The following is an 18,727-nucleotide window of genomic DNA, read 5'->3' as shown; positions in this document are numbered from 1 at the left end:
AAGTGTATACATATTTAAATATATTAATCATTTAATGACTGCCTATACCTACTTGTAGGGGTGGGCAAAATACTGATATTTGATAAATTGTGATAAATGTTACTGTGAGACAAGCAAGCATATTCTGCATATCGTCCGTGCTCAACTGCATATTTCATTACACAGAGTGTAATTAGTGCTGTTTAATTTATGAATCTGACACTATTGATGCATTTTGTCAGCATGTCAAAATATCACAGTTGTCTTTAAATATTGTGATTATAATTTTTTTTTTTTTTTTTACCATGTCACCCACTACTACCTACATCCAAAATTTATGATCACATGTTAGAACACTGTATAACTATTAGAAACTAATGAAGTACTACTGGTTCATAAACACTGTTCATCACCTTGAACACGGTTCTAATTTCTGCGTTACCGGACGTGGTCAGAAACTCTTCAGCTCCGTGCAATGAACAAATCTCTAGAGACATATTGCATAGTGAGTGGTTGAAGTTGAGTGATTACTGTTAGATATTGCCAACAGTGCACTTTCAGAGGCGTCAAACTACGAGATAATTTATTCTGTGGATCTGCAGTGAAAACCATGTAGGCTAATCCATATTACAGCAAGTTGGCTTAGTGTCTGGGGTCCAGAAATGTGTGTTTTTGTGTGTCCTCTTTCTGACCTCCGCCTACATAGGCCTGATGAGCAGGACCCGTACGCTCTGCATGGCTGGACCTGTCACATATGTATGCTAGCCAAGGAAGTCTCAGAACAGTTGTGGATTTATGGATTACATGAAGCAATAGGCAGGAAAAACAGTGTATAGAGTATGTGGGAGCTTGTTTTTCTGAAGATACCATAACTGATCAATAAACACATGCTTACACAGTCTTGCTCTGAAACACGTGGAAAATCGCTTTGGCGCACGCACACACACACACACACACACACACACACACACACCAATAATAAGATTTTTAGCATCCAGAATATTTACATATAGTTTCTTTTTTTCTTTCGTTTTTCACTTTTTGACATAAGTTGAATCTGAGACTTGTCCTTTATGCTGGATGGACCAATAGAAACGCTCCAAAATGACTTGGAATCAAATCGTTTTACATTGTTGTCCATTGAAAGTTAAGGTTTTTGTCTTCTCCTGTAAAATTGCCAATTTGGAGATACAGGGTTTTACGGTGACAACATCAAAAAGTTCTTAAAGAGTGGTAGGTATTTATGGCTAATTCATATGGAGGTCATGATGAAAGCATGTCATTTAAAGACGATTAAACCCGAGTGTTGGTAAGCAGCGTGGTGTTGTCTGCTAAGCCATTTTCATCTAAGTGTCAAGTCCTTCCTCCTACAGCTCTCTCCTGCTCTGGTGCTTTATTGTGGCCCTCTGCGCTTCGGCTCCAGTTCTTTAAAGAGCAAGCTGCGGGTCAGGGCCCCCATGCCAGCTCTGTGATTGAGTTTCATGCTCTGACCATGGGGGTCCTGAGTGCCCAGCACAGCCTCAGAGAGAGAGACAGGGAGAGAGAAAGAGAGAGGGAGAGAGAGGGGTTGCGAGCAAAGAGAGAAGAACAGAGGCAACAGGGAAAGAGTGAGAGTCGGAGAAGGTGGAAAACAAAGGAGAAGGACAGTGAGGGAAGGAAGCAGAAGATGAGATCGGAGCAAGGAGAAGGTCATGGCAGAAGGTGAGGGTAAAAGACTGGGAGATCCTACAACAAAAGCCACAGGAACCTCCTGCTTTGGCTTTTTTTTCCTCCTCCTCTAACAGTGAAATGAAATTCCCTCACAGCATAGTGCTTTACTCAGAGGCAGTGGCCATTACCGCCGCCGCTTCACCCCGGCTTTTTATTTCCCCAAGCCGCGAGGTGCCGGCCACAGTGGCTCTGTAGTCAAATTGATTCCATTCTTTTGATGTATCATTGTTGTCACTGCTAAGCAAAGCACCGCCGTGCATGAAAATATCCACCCAGGAGTCTCCACACTGAGCGCCCGCCCGACTTTAGCCATTTTTTGGTCCTCACGCTGTTTTTACTCCCTTTCATAGCTTTCCTGATCGGCTAAAAAGGGAAGAAACAGCACGGAGTCATTTAGGAGCCTTTAAAGATTCCTCTGTTAGGGTCTCTCTTTTTTAAAAATAATGGATCTCTATTCTCATTGCTTTAAATATTAATCCCCCTCCTCCTCCTTCTGTCACCAGGTCCTTTATCATCACAGTTATGCGTTTCAGCAAAAAAAAAAAAAAAATAAATTCTGAGCCCGACAGTGTGTGCCGAAACGTTCGCACAAATGTGTTGCAGTGAATAAGGCTCTTCTGGTCTTTTCTTTGCAGTGTGTTTCGGAGACAGATTTTGATACAGCACTGCATTCATCCCAGAGATAAAGGCTCAAGTAGCAACCTCGACTCTCAAACACTCAAAAGCAGCCCTCGCCAAGGCGTTCTTGAAGAAAACTCCATTTTCACATACTCTGGCATTTTTTTTACACAGCTGCAGTTTTCTTACTGTTCTTTCTCTGGTTGCTTTTTTCATTTCAGAGGACTTGTGTCACTAATCTGATGCCCTCATGCCCAGAGGCGCATAGCTGAAGCAGACACAGAGCCAGAATGTGGAAAACACAAGTCTGCAGTCAAACAGACAACCTGCAGACTGATCTTGTCTCAACACCTTAGAACATGCAAGTATCCAAAAGTATCCAGACACCCCTTCTAATATGTGAATTCAGCTGCTACAGTCAGTATTAGGCCTGACAGATGAGAATATAGAATTTGAATACTCCAGTAGTTTTAGCTTTACTGGCTGACTGTCAAATCTTTATTCCAAGCTACACTAGATGGACAGAAGTTTTGAGACACCTGCACATTTCATCCGAAATCGTGGGTATTAAAGACTTTTGCGAGTCCAGGTCGGCTTTCCTGTGACCTGTGCATGAAGCCGGGCCCCCCTGTTGGTGTGGCAAGTCATGGGTATGAATATAAACTGAGAAGCAGGGGTATATATGGGCTGTGAGGAGCAGAAGGAGGAGTTCAGACGTGGGTCTTCTCTCAAAATGTAGTCATCATAACTCCACTTGTCCTGCTTTTATTGGAGTAACTGTCTTTACTGGCCAGAGAAGGCTTTCTACTAGACTTTGGAGCATTGCTGGGAGAATTTGATTGCATTTAGCAACACGAGCATTAGTCAGAAGGTCAGAAGGTTGGATGATCTTAAACTCCTTCACCTCATCCCAAGATAAGATAAGATAATCCTTTATTAGTCCCGCAGTGGGGAAATTTACAACTCCCCAACTCATCCCAAAAGTATTGGATGGAGCACCAACCATCATTTCAGAGAACAGTTCCACTGCTTCACAGCTCAATGCTGGGGGGGCTTATACCCCTCTAGTCCACAGCTGGCATTAGGCACACAATATTTATCTATTTCAGAGAGTCCAGCAGAGCTTCTCTACAGGGAGTAGACAAGCTCTGTGTCCACAAACATTTGGACATAATACTAAACTAATATTGAACTAATATTAAATCAGTATAAAATGTCAGTGTTGGCTTCCTTCAGTCAGATTTGGACATTTTAATTAGTCTTTAATTATTTTGCAATCTGGCGTAACAGAATATCAATAGAATTTCAAGCAATGCTTCCTTGATCAGTTTTTAAACACTTTTTAAAACTAAATTTTAGGCAAAAATAATTATATTAAAATTGTAAAGCTGGTTATTTTGCCCCTAAAATGTCACTGTAAATCAGGAATTCTTCTTAAAAAGAAATATTCAGTCATCGGTCGCAGACTACAATTGTCTGCTGTAATGCTGTGGTGCAGTTGGAGGTGGGGAATCACAGTAACCCCAGTAGCAGAGCTTGTTGTTGGGAGTTGACTCTCTGTGATGGCGCAGGTATAAAATGTGAGTAGTTATTTGAGATTGTTTTTGCTGATACTGCTGAAATATGAATTGGGCTCTACTTCAGGTTAAAATGTTCAGTTAAAAAAACAGAAGGGAACAGTCTATAGCAGCTGCACCTGATCATAGCTTCTTTCAGCAGTCCCCTTATGGTCGTCTCTTCAGTGCAATAAAAATTGCTTTTGTTTTTGTTGGATAACCCTTGTTTGTTTTTTCAATAACAATTTGAGCAGTAACAATAAAACACTGGTAATGTGTGACTTCATATTGATCTTATCTGATTTGATTTGATTACATATCAACTAAATGCAACAATATTCATGAAGCATCATGATAATAATAATAATAATAATAATAATAATAATAAGAAGAAGAAGAAGAAGAAGAAGAATAAGTAGATTAAACAGTGCAGATGCTCTTAAGACTGAGTGCAATCAGATCCTCACAGCAATGTTCCAACAGCTGGTGTGAAGTCTGTTAATGCTGTAAAAGATGAAAAACTATTTACACTATTACAGATTAAATTAATTAATTAGTTAATTATTAGTTAATTAGTTAATCTAATCTTAATCTTAACCTTAATCTAATCTTAAGGTTGTCTTGCAGGAAAAGCTTTTGACTCAATAGGATTAAACTATTAGTCTTTTGATTGCCTGTCAGAAATGTTCTTCATTGGACACAATCAGCATAGAACCTCAATAAGCACTTCCCCCTCTACTGGCCACACCCCGGCATTGCATTTGAATCAATAAACAATCCTGTAGCAAGCTTCAACTACTCTGGGCACACTAAGAGTGCCATAAGGGTGAATGGTGAGAAGGAGTATGTGCCTCCTCACTGTAAATGTCAGCCATAAAGAGCTTTATGAGCTAACACTCTCCATGCTGCTGGCCCGGAGGGGTGTGTGTGTGTGTGCGTGAGGATTTCTTGCAAGCGGCTGCTATTTACCCACCACTGTTCCGCTGGACTCTTGCCGCACCGTCACAGTTTCAAACTGGTACTGATTGAAGGCCAGAAGAGCCACTGAAAGCTGCGCTTGGTGGACAAAGCTTTATTTGCTTTCTCAGATGAAAGACAGAGTAACTCACAACCTTTGGCCTTAATCATGGAAGCAGAGTGCAATTCAGCATGAATTATTATATTTGAATTTGGTTTGAATTTTGTAAAAATTAGTTATGGCAACACTTTATAGTAACAGCCTTTTCTAAACAACAACTTAAGCATTAAATTTAGCTAAGAGCTAATAGTTTAAACAGCTAATCACACAATCATCTAACTTTATAGCTAAAAGTTTAACATCTGTTAATAAATATAATTTAATTATTTAATCATTTACCTTGTGACCTATGAATGATCAGGATTATACTGAATTATGTACACCTAATCATTAAATATAGCTTGTTGATCATGGCATAATCATTTTATCCTAGTAATTAAACATAAATTAGATAACTTAAAATATTATGTATTTACTATACCCCTACTGTAAAGTTATTAATGGCCTTTATAATGGATTATTAAGCATGTATTGTATCGGGTAGTACACTGAAATAAAACATTCATCAAAAGAATGTGCAGTGCTTTAATTGTGTGCATCAGTTAGGAATTCAAACAGTAGCTTTTATTAATACAGAAGTAATAATTAAATAAATGATTGTTGATTAAGACGCTATTAGATTAAGTATCTTCTTAAACCTTATGTTCAATGTTATTATATATTAATAAAGGTCTGTTATTATCATTCTAATTAGAATATTGTTGTAACTGAGGAGTTGTCCAAGTTTTTACCCATTGGTGTTTGTTGGAGTGTGATTCAAATGTAAGTTGGTCTGCATAAGAGCTTCAGTTAAATGTCATAAATGTGGTTATTGTCAAGCATCAGTATACTGTAATTTACTGTTTTGTTGTATGATGAAATTCAACATGACTAATACAGTAGGATAATGTAATAACTCTGCACCTTTAAGGGTAATGCGTAGTTTTAGTGTTCTGTGTGATTACTGTGTTGGATACCGTGTCAGATTTCTCTGTAAGGGTTCAGGTCGTTTCAGGTTTTGACTGTATTAGCAGTCTCCGTCACCCTTGAGGATCCTTACCTGCAGGAAATGTTGGAAATGTCATTATGTCAAGAATATGACACAGACAGAATGGAAAAGTGTGAAATGAACTCGTGCTATTCAGTCTGACCTGTTCTTGTATTGTTCTTTTATAGATGGTCTTTCACTCTTTTGTGGAAGTAAAGAGGAGAATGGAGTAAAATAGCTACTCAGTCAGTTTTCAGTTTAAGTTGGCTTTGTCTTGGCTGTCTCACCAACTTTATAATTAGTGAAACTATAGCAATTATAAAGTTGATGACAAAAAAATCATAAACTAAAATTAATAATCAAATGTAATAAATTAAGACCCTACTCAGTAAACAGTATAAATTAAGAATAATAGAAAAGTGCTTTTGTTACAGAAAACTCACTGGTTGCACAGCTAAAGTGGTTCCCAATTTCAGACAGTCGTTAGGCTGTTGCTGGTTTATGTGGTGTTGCTAGATGGTTGCTATGGTATCCTTAGTAGTTGATATGATGTAGATAAGATCTTGCTAGATGGTTGCTACAGTGATTTTTATGATATTTCAGGTGGTTGCTAGGGTATCCCAGATGTTTGCATTAGTGCTTTGTTACTCTATGTGGTTGGTTAGGTTTTACTAGTGTATTTGTATCCTCATGACATTGGAAGGATGCACAAACTTTTCCACCCTATTCAAAGAAACATGTTTATAAAATAATCTGAATGTTTAATGAATTTAGATATGTGACAACCCCCATTTCTAACATCAGTGTCAGTCATTAAAGCAGCATTATGCAAGAACAGGTATTTTTTGCTCCTGGGCGCCCCCTACAGTTGGAAAGTATAATTTGCCCTCTGAGCTACCACTAAAGAACACACTTTACACATGCATTTCTGAACAAATTGAGAGACAGAATTGAAAGAAGGACTGAACGAGGACTGAGGCGGTAGAGTAATATTACAGGATTTGACACAAACATCACTCTGGTTACACAGCGTTATGCAGTTCTTGCAAGTGTTATCCTGTCTGCTTCACCAAAGTTACAGCATGCCGAGCCTGGAGTGAGAATGAGAGAGACTCTGTTCTTCCCATTATAGTCATAATCTGTTGAATTACCAAAAAAAAAATTACATACTGCTGCTTTAATGCACAGTTTAACTACAACTTTTAGATTTTTTGCTGGGCAGCCAACACGCACCAGCTAACATACAGTTGTACCGGGCCAACATCACTTTCATGACGAGAGAGAGTGCCATCTACCCACCCAGAAAGAGCCTGACCAATTGGGGTCAGCACCATACATCACTGAACCACTCTGAGCCCCTACTCTTTTATTTTTGCTATGAAATGATATGTGCCACAATAACTGGTTTAAAACCAATCTCTTTTTTTAGCACTTTAAAATCAGAATCCGAATCCAGATTCCATCATGCCTGCTCAAACTCCACCATGGATCTACTTTTACAAATACAGACCTGCCGAAGCCGCCTCCGGACGGCCTGCTGCTGTCGGCAGCGCTGTCCCAAAGCTCAGACACAGCTGACTACTGTTCTCTTTGAGGAACTTTTGTGACAAACTTTTCTCTAGACTGTCTTACTGTACAACTACAGAGACTGTGTGTGTGTGTGTCTCTGTCTGGGGGACATTCGAGGACAAAGGTTGAAAAAGGAAGCTACGCTGGCAGGGCGGCAGAGATTGAACTTCAGCGGTGTATAAAAAAAAAGACCCCTTCTTGTGATGCCGGGTGTGAATTGCAATTCAATATTCCAGGTTCGTTTGTTATTCTGAATATTTCATATGTGATTTTGTTTTAACTAAGTGTTGTGGTGTGGAAAGCACCGGGGCTGATCAAACTGGAGCCTCTGCAAATGGAATGAGTTTGGTTTTATTCATTGTTTTTCTGCTTTGTTTGCATTACAATCACCATGGAAAATGTTTCGCTCTGCTTTGGAAATCTTTTCTGAGAAGAGCTCTGTGGCACTGGAACAAAGCTAAATTGCTTTTCTTGCTGTTGCTTCTGGGATGTGGGTTTTTTTTTATGGAGCTGGAATAATGGGAGTGAACATATATTGCTCCTGACCTGAGCGTGGGGCACATGTATACACACACACTATATATATATATATACACACACACTCCAGTATAGCTATAAGGGAATTGGGTGATGGTAGTGTAGCTGTCAAAATGATGAAAAACACAAATCTAAGGTCTCTTATCTGACTCACTAAAGTTTCTCTGGCTGAGTTTAAAAGGCAGATTAAAATCCTAAATCAGATTTGATTTAATACTGATCACGTCATTGTGTTTAGATTCGCTATCAGCATATAATCAGTCTCTGAAATGACTCTATTTTAAAAATGAAAGTGCTCCAAATTGGAATGCAAAAGATCTGATTAGATGAGATTTTCTGTCATTTGCACTTTAAGGAAAAGATCAGATATAAATCACATACACACACACACTTTCAAACTCACACAAAATCACATAATGCATGAGGTGACAATTTATATATATATCCCCCCTCTTTCAGGATGGACGTAGGCTTCCAGAAAGTTCTGCAAGTGGATTTGGAGGTGAATGGCCTGCTGGACCCTTTGGGCACTCGATCGGTCACCTGGCAGGTGGAGTACCCCATCACCCGGACGCTTTCTGAGGAGATCCACACACTCATCCGCCTGGCACCTCATGACCTGGGGGGCATCGTACCACTGTCCATGGTGAGCTTAGTTCCAGCACTTTGTGTTTGTGTGTCTGCTCTAGAGCCCTTAGTTGTTGCAACAAGCAAATCTACCCATGTTAGTTTTTGTGTAATGCTGCACCCAAGCCAAATCCCAATCTTAGCCTCAGTAAACAGTGCTTTGTATTGCATTACAGTTCAAATTCTTGTGGTCACAGTACAGTTAAAGGAATAGTTAGACAAAAAAAACAAATAACAACAACCTCGGATGCAGTCACTCAGCTAAGACATGCTTCATATCTTAGGTGTGCTACTTTAGATTACTACAGGACATGCTAGGCTAACATTGCTAACAAACACCAGACTTGGATTGTCAATTTCATAATTTATATGGGTTAGTATTTACAAAACTAACCATCTAAACCATCTAAAAGCATCAGAATACTACTTTCGGAGACAATGACAAAATTGTGGAGAAAACGAACTCCCTCGGATGTCGCAGGTCTTCGTTCACAAACACGCCACATGACAAAGCATGTGATTTATTGGCGCTAAACCTCTTTTAGAAGTTATGACTATGAAATGACTATAAAATGTCACAGCGCCACCTGCTGTTCTGTAGCACCCATTTGCGTTAGCCAAAACTAAATCACTGTAGCTGTGTCCAAAACTGTGCCCTATTACCTACATAGTGCACTACTTTAGGGTTCCCTCATTTTGTAGCAGTGTCCGAAAACGTGGTGCCAAATCTTCAGTGCAATGTAACAATCCCACAATGCACCATAATATATAGTGTACAAGCAATGTACACATAAACAGACTTAAGATTTGTGTGTGGCTTCTCTGAGGAAGGCCGAAGGTCAGATTGTTTATGTGACGCAATCTGCTGTCACATAGCAGTGAGCTCACTCACATAACAAGGTGTCCAAAATCGGCCATGTAGGGTATAGTGAATAGGCACAGGTTCAAATACAGCTAGACAGTAAACTAGCTTGTATGTTCTTGAAGGTGGGTTTGACTTTGGGAAATTTGTACAAATCTATTTTTGCTCAAAATATACAGAGGCCTTAAAGCAGCATTATAGAGAGTTGGCATTTCTTGCTCCTACAGTCAGAAAGTGGAATTTGCACTTTAAGCCACCACGGAAGGTCACAATTTACACATATTTCCACCTGAGAGTGCTGAAAACAATCCACCACCCAAACAAAACATGCTTTGCGGTGGTCCTGTGGGGTCCTGACCATAAAGGAAAGGGTGAAAGGAGGTTAACAGAGTGTGCAGAGAAGCAGATCTATATAAAGTGCTCCTATTTGGTCAGTGCTGGTTATAAAATGGACAGTGCGTGTAGAAATAAAGGAAGTGGTATTAATGTTATGGCTGATTCCTGTATCTTGGCCCGGTACCCAGCAATATACTGTAGACATTCAGGTTGTGAACATGTAAAGATAAAACTCCTTCACTGCAAACGTAACAGGCATTCATTCAGGCAGTTAAACCCTTGATATGTAACTCATGGATGAAGATCTGCACGATAAAGAGGAGACCTCCAAACCGACCTTTCAGGATCTATGTGCTGGAAGTCTCAACTCCACCACCACTGGCCTTCACTGCTGGGAGAAGAGCAAACTTGCATCATTGCAACACCAGTCTCAACTGCATCAGGGCCTGCAAGCAGGACCTTGGGGCCTTTACCCGAAACACAGCTCACATCTCATAAAAAATAAGCCATTTTGGCAATATCTGCCATAGTTACATAATAGTGGACACCCAAAAGTTCATTAATCCATCTTCATCATGAAGATTCTCACAAAGTGCTGAAAACACACACACACACACACTGAATGAGTATGAGTTCAATTCTCTCTGTGTCCAAACACTCAGACACATTATTGATCAGCTCAGCTCCTCTTTCACGTCTTTCTTCAGCTCTTTTGTTCTCAGAACTCGTCAGATCCACTGCTTGAATCTTCTTCTCATGATATTCTTATTACTTTCATTGATTCTTGATGCATTGTTGTGGAGCTGTTGTGTGGCAGAAAGGGGGTGGGGCGAATGAAGCGTATCTGCTGAAGCAACGGTCACGCAAACTCCTGCGTGTGCACATTTTAATTAGCTCTAATTTGGCTAATAGAGCATGAGGTCCTTCTGTTGATTGAGAAGGCAACTGAACCGAGGCCAAGAGTAATCTCCTTAAAATAGGAGGAATCTGTAAGTGACGTCAGAAAGCTAAATGGAATGAGGTGGTGCGGATTTATTCCACGGCTTCTCGTTCCTGATATGACACCACGTCTGCGTCTGTGTTCACTAATGGACGACGCGCCACTACTGTGGGAGTTTACCTGCATTACAGACAGCAGTGAAAGAGAGCAGAGTGGATAGAGAAGGGCCGTGCAGGAGGTGCAGTACGCATCTTTGCATCGGCTTGCTGTTTAAAAGGTCAGTAGGAGTTCCGTTTGCACCGGTTTCATTTTTTCCTGTCAGCCAGAGGCTAGTCCCCGATCTGGCGTCTGCTAATCGAATAACCAATCGAGCGTAGATCTGGACGCACACCAGTCTTTATTTCTCTCTCTCACTCTCTCTCTCTGTTCCTCCAAGTGAACATTCAGTTCTTTGTGCGCTGCCATAGAAGAACCACCTTTGGAAGCATAAATAACCATATTTTTAATAGAGATGTGTGAGTGTGAAGAACCTTTTAAGAACTGAAGGAACCTTCAGTCTCTCTCTCTTTCTCTTTCTCTCTCTCTCCGCCTCACACATATTGTATCTCTCTCTCTCCCCCTCACATATTTCCTCTCTCTCTCACAGACAAAGGTGTTGGGACACCATTCATTATTTTCTCTAAAATCACAGGTCCAAAAAAAACTAGTTTTAGATTTCAGAGCTCTGCTGTGAGGATACACAGCAAGAGTGTAAGTCAGGTCAGGATGTTGGATGATCACCATCCCACCCCATCCCAAACTCCATTTGCATATCTGTGTCAGCTACGGCTGTAACTTAAAGTGGCTAAATGGAATTCATTAGAAAAAGTGTCCACAAACATTTGGACATCTCACTTTCTTTTCCTCTCTCCTTCTGTATCGCGTACATACCGTATCCCTCAATCTTTCTCTCTTACTCTATCCCTTATCCTCGATTCCCTCTTTCTCTCTGCACTTTAGTCTCTCTCTGTCATATTAGCCAGACAAATATCCACACATGCATATAAGCACACACACACACACACACACACACGCACACACATACATACACACACGCACGCACACACATACATACACACACGCAGGAAAACATGCTTCACTAGCTCTCGTCCCTCTGTCATGATTTATTTCCGTCTGACTCACATACAGCTCGTATGAATTACTCTTCACTGCGTATGTAACGATAAGGGTCTCCGACAGCAAGAAGAAGGAAACAGCACTGACAGCACTCACAGACACACACACACACTTTCTTTCTTTTCTTTTTTTTTTTGTTTAGTGGCAGAAGCGAGCCTTTGGCAGTCTGTTACTTTACCCATGCCACTGGCACTGCCACTGCACCTTGTTAAAGTTGATCATGTCCTCGTTAAGCTTCTGTCAGAGGCTGTGGCCAGCCTCAATCACCGCAGGCAAATGGACTCGCTCCCCTGCGAGATCCGGACACGCTGGCGCCCGAGCAAACAATGGCACATGATAACAAAAGCCAGCGACTCCAATCTGCGCTCCTGGATGCCGTTTCTGAATTATGGTCCGCTTTTTTGTCTCCTTTTTCTCGGTGGCACCTGTCTCTGCGCTCTCATTAGAGCCGACAGCCACTGCAGACTCATCTCTCAGCATACAGGCCTACCGACCAGCGCTATTAGACTTTGTGCTCACACTGGCCTGGCGAGAGCAGCTGAAGTGCTCTGACCCAATCCATTAAACCACACCCGGCTAAAGTCCGCAGCACTAATGAGGGGGCAGGATGATGAAGCAACCCGGTAAAAACGAGCACTGCCTTTTTGCCCATGTGCTTTAGCAGCCGGCCCGAGAGAGAGGGAGAGAAACTGGCTGCTGTGACATATTCACTAAGAATGTACACACATTTGGGTTGCCAGACATTTTCAACTGGAAATGGACAAAACCCATAAGGCCATAAGATGCTGCAAAAAAATCTGACTGAGAATTTGCCTTCATGGATATTTACTTCAAGTTGCAAACTAGTGGTAACACTCAAGAACTACATGTCCAAATGTTTGTGGACATCCCTTGTAATGAATGCATACAGCTACTTTAAGTTGCAGCCATTGCTGAAGCAGATGTGCAAATGCATGCAGACACACACACACAGCTTGTCTAGTCCCAGTAGAGAAGTACTGCCAATAGAATAGGACTCCTACATAAATCTATACATAAACATAAACCTATTGGCACCACGCCTAATACCAGGTGTGAGCTACAGGGGTATAAGGCCCCCAATAATTCAGCTGGGGGAGTTGGGTATGAGGTAGGATGGTAATCATCCTGGCCTCACTAACTCTCTTGTTGCTGAATACGATCAAATCCCCACAGCAATGCCCCAAAATCTAGTAGAAAGCCTTCCCCGGACAGAAGAAACGGTTACTCCATAAAAAGCTGGATACACTTTTTTCCCCCGACCCTTGATTTCAGAAGAAATGATTTTCAAGTCAAGTCAAGTCAAGTCAAGTGGGTTTATTGTCATTTCAACTACATACAGAGTACACAGTGAAACGAAACAACGTTCCTCCCGGACCATGGTGCAACATAGACAGTGCATACAAGACACAAGTGCAACACAAACAAACAAGTGCGGACAGACAACACAGTACAGACAGAGGATAATAAATAATGACTGTAGTGTGCAAGTTGTGCAATGTGCGATAAATAGAGTCCAGTGAGGTAGTAAAGTTGTCAGTGCAAATGCTTGTGCAAAAAATGCTTCCCATGTTATCTGGGATAAATGGTTGGAAAGAGAGAGAGAGGGAGAGAGAGAGAGAGAGAGAGAGAGAGAGGGAGAGTGTAAGATATCAGTTCAGGAGTTGAGTTGTGTTGAGGAGTCTGATGGCTTGGGGGAAGAAGCTGTTGCAGAGTCTGGTCGTGTTGGACCGGATGCTGCGGTACCTTCTTCCTGATGGCAGGAGGGAGAACAGACTGTGTGAAGGGTGGGTGGAGTCATCCACAATGCTGGTTGCTTTGCGGATGCAGCGGGTGGTGTAAATGTCCATGACGGAGGGGAGAGAGACTCCGATGATCTTCTCAGCTGTCCTCACAATGCGTTGGAGGGACTTGCGGTCAGAGGCTGTGCAGGTCCCAAACCAGGCAGTGATGCAGCTGCTTAGGATGCTCTCTATGGTTCCCCTATAGAAGAGGGTGAGGATGGGTGGAGGGAGACGGGCCTTTCTCAGCTTCCGGAGGAAGTAGAGATGCTGTTGGGCTTTCTTGGCTGTAGAGCTGGTGTTCAGGGACCAGGTGAGGTTCTCCGCTAGGTGGACACCAAGGAACTTGGTGCTCTTAACGATCTCCACAGAGGAGCCGTTGATGTTAAGCGGAGAGTGGTCCGGTCTTGATTTCCTGAAGTCAACAACCATTTCCTTGGTCTTCTCTACATTCCAGTGAAGGTTGTTGACTGTACACCAGTCTGTCAGCTGCTGCACCTCCTCTCTGTATGCTGACTCGTCGCCTTTGCTGATGAGACCCAGCACAGTTGTATCATCTGCGAACTTTATGATGCTGTTAGAACTGTGTTTCGCAACACAGTCATGAGTCAGCAGGGTGAACAGCAGAGGACTCAGTACACTGCCCTGAGGTGCCCCAGTGTTCATGGTGATGGTGCTGGAGCTGCTGTCCCCGAACCGGACTAACTGGGGCCTTCCTGTCAGGAAGTCCAGGATCCAGTTGCAGAGGGGGGTGTTGAGGCCCAGCAGGCTTAACTTCCTCGTGAGGTTCTGTGGGATGATGGTGTTGAATGCTGAACTGAAGTCTATGAACAGCATTCTGACGTAGGTGTCCTTCTTCTCCAGGTGGGTAAGGGAGAGATGAAGGGTGGTGGTGATGGCATCGTCCGTGGAGCGGTTGGGACGATATGCAAATTGCAGAGGGTCCAATGAAGAGGGCAGTTGGTTCTTGATGTTCCTCATGACTAACCTCTCGAAGCACTTCATGATGATGGGCGTGAGAGCTACGGGACGGTAGTCATTGAGGCAGGACACCGTGGACTTCTTCGGCACGGGGACGATGGTGGTGGTCTTGAGGCACGTTGGGACAGTGGAGCTGCGCAGGGAGACGTTGAAGATGTCCGTGAGAACATCTGTCAGCTGGTCTGCACACTCTCTGAGCACTCTGCCGGGGATGTTGTCTGGTCCTGCAGCTTTTCGTGGGTTGACTCTGCGCAGAGTTTTCCTCACGTCCACTGCAGTCAGGCACAACACCTGCTCGTCCGGCTTGGGTGTGGTCTTTCTCACCAACGTGTTGTTCTGTGCCTCAAACCGTGCATAAAAGTCGTTCAGGGCATCTGGGAGGAAGGCATCACTGTCACAGGACGGTGGCATTGTCCTGTAGTTTGTGATTTCCTGGATGCCCTGCCACATGCGCCGTGTGTCACCGGTGTCCTTAAAGTGGTTGTGGATTCTCTGGGCGTGTGCGCGCTTTGCCTCTCGGATGGCTCGTGACAATTTGGCTCTTGCTTTCCTCAGGGCCGCCTTGTCACCCACTCTGAAGGCCGAGTCGCGGGTCCTCAGTAGCGCACGCACCTCAGGAGTCATCCACGGCTTCTGATTTGGGCGTGTGGTGATGGTCTTGGAGACAGTGACATCATCAATACACTTACTGATGTAGCCAGTGACTGATGCTGTGTACTCCTCCAAGTTAACAGAGTCGCCTTCAGTCGCAGCCTCCCTAAACATGTCCCATGCAGTGCACTCAAAACAGTCCTGAAGGGCAGAGATGGCTCCTGCCGGCCAGGTTCTCACCTGCTTCTGAACTGGTCTGGAGCGTCTGATGAGGGGTGTGTAAGCTGGAGTCAGATACACAGACATGTGGTCCGAGAACGCGAGGTGGGGGCGGGGCTCGGCCCGGTACGCGCTGGGGATGTTTGTGTAAACAAGGTCCAGCGCGTTCGCTCCTCTCGTGGCAAAGTCCACATGTTGATGGAATTTAGGGAGGACTGACTGGAGATTTGCATGGTTGAAATCTCCGGCGACAATGAACAGCCCGTCTGGATGTTTGGTCTGCAGATCGCTGATGCCCCCGTGCAGTTCCCACAGTGCCTCCTTAGCATTAGCATTAGCGCTAGCGCTAGGCGGTATGTACACGGCGGCTATCAGCACTGGACAAAATATCAGCTATTTTGTCCATATGAAAAATAATTTGTCCATATAGTGTAGAAAACATCTAAAAATAAGAACCCAACTGAGCAGCTATTAACAGACTGAAGAGAAAACTGAAGGCAGAAATACCCAGAAACAAATCCTGTCAAAGCTGGAGGAAGAAACCTTCGGAGGAACCAGGACTCATCTTCCTCTTATAAATTATTGACAGTTATGCATAGGTGTACTGATCTGGTCATGAGAGTGGTGGCAACAATAAGCCTTGTAGATCTGACGTGATGACGTTTGAGCACTTCAGTGACCATCAAAGAACATGGGTACAAAGCCCCTACACTACAAGAGAAGTCAGAACTTTGCATTATGGCAAAGTGGGAGAACTGGAAGACAGCGTGATGGTTAGATTAGCTCTACTGACTTTTAAGATTAAATAGGCCCACATCAAAGTGGAAAAACACTATACATCAATTCAGATTAAAGAGGGAGAGCATCTTTTGAAGTTTAGATAATAATTATATGAATAAATACCAGTTAAAAAGCTGCTAAATGCTTTGCTCTTCTGCACTGTTGCTGCTGACACGTTCAAACCGCAGCAGCAGCTGCATGTAGGCCAATACCTGTAACTCAGCTCAGTGATGTACTACAGAAAGGGCTGTCTTTATAAAAGCAAAACATTTATATTCATTTAAAGACAAAAAAAGAAATGAATAAAATGGAAGCAGGGGTGTGACTGAGGGAAATGAAATACATTTTTTGGTTTCAGTTTTCAGCCATTCATTTTTATTTTGGTGCATCAATCAAGGCAGCAGGCAGACTGACTATGGTCTCCGATCACTCAGCACGTCTCGCTCCTAGGCGGAGAGCACTGTTGTTTGGGGGTTTGGCGGGGTTGTCGTGGGTTGGGTTGTTTGTCTGCCCTGCTCTGTAAATCTCTGGAAAGCTGGGCATGCAACCCAGGATCAGGGTGGTCCTTCGCTTTCAACTTACAAAACAGGGAGATGTTCTAATCAAATTCGAGTGGCGTACCACATCCTCAGAATGCTGGAAATCTGCTCCGAGTCATTTAGCATGCACTGCTTCTCTTCCCCTCCCTCTCGGGCTCTTGCTCTCGCTCTCCTCAGTCTCTAGTAAATCACCTCGCACATCTCAAGCCAAATTTGCTCACACGGCTCATAATTGGCTTATCAGCCTTTCCACTGGTGGACTGCAGCCCATGTTGTGCTTGTTTTGCTGTTGAGTGCTGAACGTGCGGGCCCTCCCTTTGTTTGCTCACCTCGTCCTCCCCCTCGGCCCGTCTCACCTCGGTTTGCTTGGAGAAAAGGAAAATCAAACAAATTAATACAGCAAGGCGTCTCTCTTCAAAGCCACTCCAGGTTTGGTTGGGGATTTGTTTTGTTGGGCTGAGAGGGCTTAGTGCACCCGCTCCCTCGCTGCAGCCTTTAACCTGAGGTCTTCACTCTGTCTGAGTGTCAGTTCAGGCCCAGGAGCCTTTGAGATCATCCTCTGTTGCTGTTCTGTGTTTACAGTCTTCCTGTCTTTTTCAATAACAGCAAGGGCGAACATTCTTCCTCTTTTTGACGTCCATTGAAGCTACCATTTAACATGGCATTATCGTTTACTCTGCAGAGCCGGGCAGGACTGTGGATTATCCCCCCCTGACGTACAGACGAGACGTTCTCTGCCTGTACTTCTGAATGCGGTTTGTCGTCTCGGTTCTGCACTGATGCTCATGATGAGCTGATGTTTATGGGCTGAAATCTAACAGCACTAAAGCTCCGACCCTTTTCAGTATTCCTTATTTATTTTTGCCTTTTTTATTCCCTTAAACTTTGTTTTTAAAAGGGTAAAAAACAACAAAAAAAAGAGCCTTCTGTTGTTTCGCAGCTCATATAGTTTAGCCCTGTAGAGCGGCAACGTTGACAGCAGCCGTGCAGCAGAAGGCAGCGTTCTCTAAACCTGTTCTGACTTTACTCATTATTATTGCTTTATTTACTGTGGAGCCGTCCGTTTCTTCTGGAGTCCCCGCATAGCAGACGTAAACAGGGAAAAATCAGAGGAATGAATAGAGAGAGGGAGAGAAAGTGAGAGTGAGAGAGAAGGAGAGCGAGAGAGAGACTGTGAGGGACACGGTTCTGTGGAGTCGAAGAGATTAAGATGCAGACAGGAGAATGTTATTGTGTGTGACGGCCGGCTGCAGTAAACCTGCGCTGCGCTCTGCCATGGAGCTGTGGGGATCGATCAGCTGCTCCACACGATCCCTCATTACCTCTCCCCCCTAACCACCACCCTCCCCCTCAGTTACCCCTCTCCCTCTTTCTTTTCTGTATCTTTCTCACTGACTCTCTCTCTCTCTCTCTCTCTCCTTACCTCTGTCCATTTCTTTCCTTAACTCTCCACATTCTACATCTTTTTCCCATCTTTCCTTAAGATTCAAGATAGCTATATTGGCTTCACTGTAATGAGTAAAATATTGTCAAAGCAGTTACAACAGTAATAATTACAACAACAGAAATTATAAAAACAATAATTACTATATTAGTGACAACAATACTGAATAAAGCTAATAATAATTAAAATCCATCCACCATATACTTTATATAAGCTCTCAGGACAAGACATGACTCCCTTTGCATGTTTAAGGTGGTAAAATCAACTAAGTTGCACAAGGCTGATTGGGCTATAAATACTTGTGGGGTGTGTGACGGGATCCACATTGAGAAGAGGTGGTACAGTGAAGTGAATGTCTTGTCGCATGTGTGGGGAAATAGGTGGCAAAGCAGATGTTAATTTTTGCCGAAATTGCATTT

The 18,727-nt window shown here is 43.1% G+C and overlaps 2 protein-coding genes across 2 annotated transcripts in view; one reads left to right on the top strand and one right to left on the bottom strand.

Moving 5' to 3' along the window:
* Positions 1 to 18,727, bottom strand: part of rpl17 (ribosomal protein L17) — a 324,928-nt gene that overhangs the window by 251,166 nt on the left and 55,035 nt on the right. The window lies entirely within an intron of this gene.
* The window catches only part of LOC140538843 (transmembrane protein 132C), a 177,311-nt gene that overhangs the window by 122,895 nt on the left and 35,689 nt on the right, over positions 1 to 18,727 (top strand). Inside the window, exon 4 of the mRNA XM_072661352.1 lies at positions 8,474 to 8,660. Coding sequence (XP_072517453.1) covers positions 8,474 to 8,660 — 187 coding nt within the window. The remainder of the gene's footprint in view (positions 1 to 8,473; positions 8,661 to 18,727) is intronic.

This window comes from Salminus brasiliensis, chromosome 18 (genome assembly GCF_030463535.1).
Source record: "Salminus brasiliensis chromosome 18, fSalBra1.hap2, whole genome shotgun sequence".
Classification (NCBI taxonomy): domain Eukaryota; kingdom Metazoa; phylum Chordata; class Actinopteri; order Characiformes; family Bryconidae; genus Salminus; species Salminus brasiliensis.
This window is presented reverse-complemented; position numbering and strand designations above follow the sequence as displayed.